The sequence below is a fragment of the Triticum dicoccoides genome, chromosome 4A (genome assembly GCF_002162155.2).
Source record: "Triticum dicoccoides isolate Atlit2015 ecotype Zavitan chromosome 4A, WEW_v2.0, whole genome shotgun sequence".
Lineage (NCBI taxonomy): Eukaryota > Viridiplantae > Streptophyta > Magnoliopsida > Poales > Poaceae > Triticum > Triticum dicoccoides.
Window position 1 is genome coordinate 748,515,915 of NC_041386.1, and position 2,416 is coordinate 748,518,330.

Below are 2,416 nucleotides of genomic sequence, written 5' to 3' on the forward strand. Positions count from 1 at the left end.
TTATTGACTATTATTTGACAAGACAAGATTTTGTGAGGAAATAATCCAAGGTTGTAAGGTGCACTTTCTAGGAAGAGACCTACGGCTGCTTGCAATTGTATACACGTCTTTGGATAGTTATAATCACCTCGATTGCTCTCGTATTTTCTGGGAACATAGCTCGTGTATTAATAACAGTCTCGCCCCCCTTCACGACAATGCATGCTGACTGGTGTACATGAATGGATAGATAGAGTTTATCAACAGACTGGTCCAGTTTAGCTCAATATATACTGCATGTGGACCATGGAACAGCTAACGCAAGCTTGGTAGCTAGAGTAATACACGGAATGGTGGGGCATGAACCGAAAATACCGGGACGACAAGCGACTCGTGTTTTCGGAATTCTTATTTTGAAGCCCGTCTAAAATGTTAGGACCCACGTTGCCGTGAAATTAAGATGATACTTGCCACCTCATTACTAAGTAATGTGAGCAACTACCGTATATATGTTTTTTTTTCATTTTATGTCAACATCTCAGCACGTTAAGTTGTTAATCTTGTTAAAGAATCTGTTAATTATACTGATAGTTAACCCAGCTTTGAACAGTCTAGTCTACAAGTAAACAACTACTCCCTCCGTTCCAAAACACTTGACTTTCATTTGTTCAAAAATGGATGTACCTATATACTAAAACATGTCTAGATACATCTATATTTTGACAAATGGAAAGCATGTACTCCCTCCGTTCCAAAATAGATGACCCAACTTTGTACAAAGTTAGGAACGGAGGGAGTATTATGGAACGGAGGGAATATTTGGGATGGTTTCTTGAAAGATCACCTTTAACAACCAATCTAGCAGTTGAGGACCCATGTGACGTTGCAAGATTGAATAACATGGCTGTCTCATTTCATCCATGTAACAAGGAGACGACGAGGAGTAGGTCCCAACATGACGTTGCGTGCAACTTGCAAGTCTTCATCTCTCGAGTCTTCACGCGGTGAATTACTCTCTTCAGTCTTGCTTCGTCCTCCTCTCTTCAGTCTTCACACCTGCCACTGTCACTGCCATGCCCGGCGCCTACTCTTCCTCCATGATTATTATTCACGCTCTCCTGCTCCTCGCGCTAATTCCGCTCGCCGCAGGCGCAGCACCGCCGTTGTCTCTGTGTGGCGAAGGCAACTACTCATCAGGCGGCGCATACGAGACCAACCTGCTAGACCTCCTCCTCGGCACCCTCCGCCAGATCGCCTCCTCGTCGCGGTCCCTATTCGCCAAAGGCTCCCTCGGCGCCGCGCCGGACACTGCCTGGGCCCTGGTTCTCTGCCGCGGCGACGTCAGCGCCGACGAGTGCTACGGATGCGTCACCTCAGCTGGTCGGGACGCGGCCACAACCTGCAACCGCAGCAGGGACGTGGCCCTCTGCTACAATAACTGTTACGTCCGCCTAGCCAACTACAACTTCCTCGACATCACCGACAACTCCGGCGTGGTAGCTTCCATGAGCGCTCTAAATATCACCAGCATCGATGTCGTGGGCTACGATCTGGCCCTCACCGGCCTTCTTAACGCCACGGTGCAGTATGCGGTGCAAAAGTCCTCCAGGCTGTTTGCCACGGGACAATGGGTAGGGACCGACCCGGACTTCAACTATATCTACTCGGCGGCGCAGTGCGCGTCGGACCTGTCGCGGCCGCAGTGCCGAAACTGCCTGCAACGTCTCATGGGCAAGTGGCAGTCCACGTTCGTGCGGAACATGTGGGGCGCGAGGCAGGCTGGTCCGTGGTGCACCTTGAGGTCCGAATTATTCCCGTTCTACCTTGGCACCGACCCCGTGGTCATGTTGCCGACCAGCGCGGCCGCGCCGGCGCCAGCACCCACGGCTGCTTCCAGAGGTCAGTCGGTTACCAGCCCCAACAAGAGTTTTAAAGTCTTGAAAAAACCATTTAGAAAATAGAAAGATTATTTTTGCAGGTAAAAAACATTAGAAAGACTTTAAAAAGGAAGGACTGAACTCAACAAAATTCAATTAAATTCCAAGGATTATGCATTGTTCTTTTAGCAAGATTTGAATTTGGTTGTAAAATGTTTCCTGTTATTTTTTCAGTTTTTAGAATTTGTACCTAGTAATGCTACACCTACATGATAATAGTTAGGTGGTTAAGTAATGAACAGCATGGAGACTTGTGAGAGCAAGTATAATAGTGGGCTATAAGTCCGTCGTCTACATGCCTTTTTTTTTCTATGTGAAGGAGAGACGCAAGCAAAAAGGGAGGGAGTGGGCTGTAATGCAAGAGCCAACCACTACATGTGCTCCTAGGTAAATCAGTAAATGAGAGGGGAGAGAAAGAGAGAATGTGAAAAAAATTCAATGGTCTAAGAGCCAACCCTATTGTATGAGTGGATGATATTTGTTGAATATAATGGTTATTT

The 2,416-nt window shown here is 47.2% G+C and overlaps 1 protein-coding gene across 1 annotated transcript in view; it reads left to right on the forward strand.

Annotated features, from left to right (window-relative positions):
- The first annotated feature begins 1,052 nt into the window (after positions 1-1,052).
- Positions 1,053-2,416, forward strand: part of LOC119284448 (cysteine-rich receptor-like protein kinase 10) — a 7,040-nt gene continuing 5,676 nt past the window's right edge. Inside the window, exon 1 of the mRNA XM_037563566.1 lies at positions 1,053-1,878. Coding sequence (XP_037419463.1) covers positions 1,053-1,878 — 826 coding nt within the window. The remainder of the gene's footprint in view (positions 1,879-2,416) is intronic.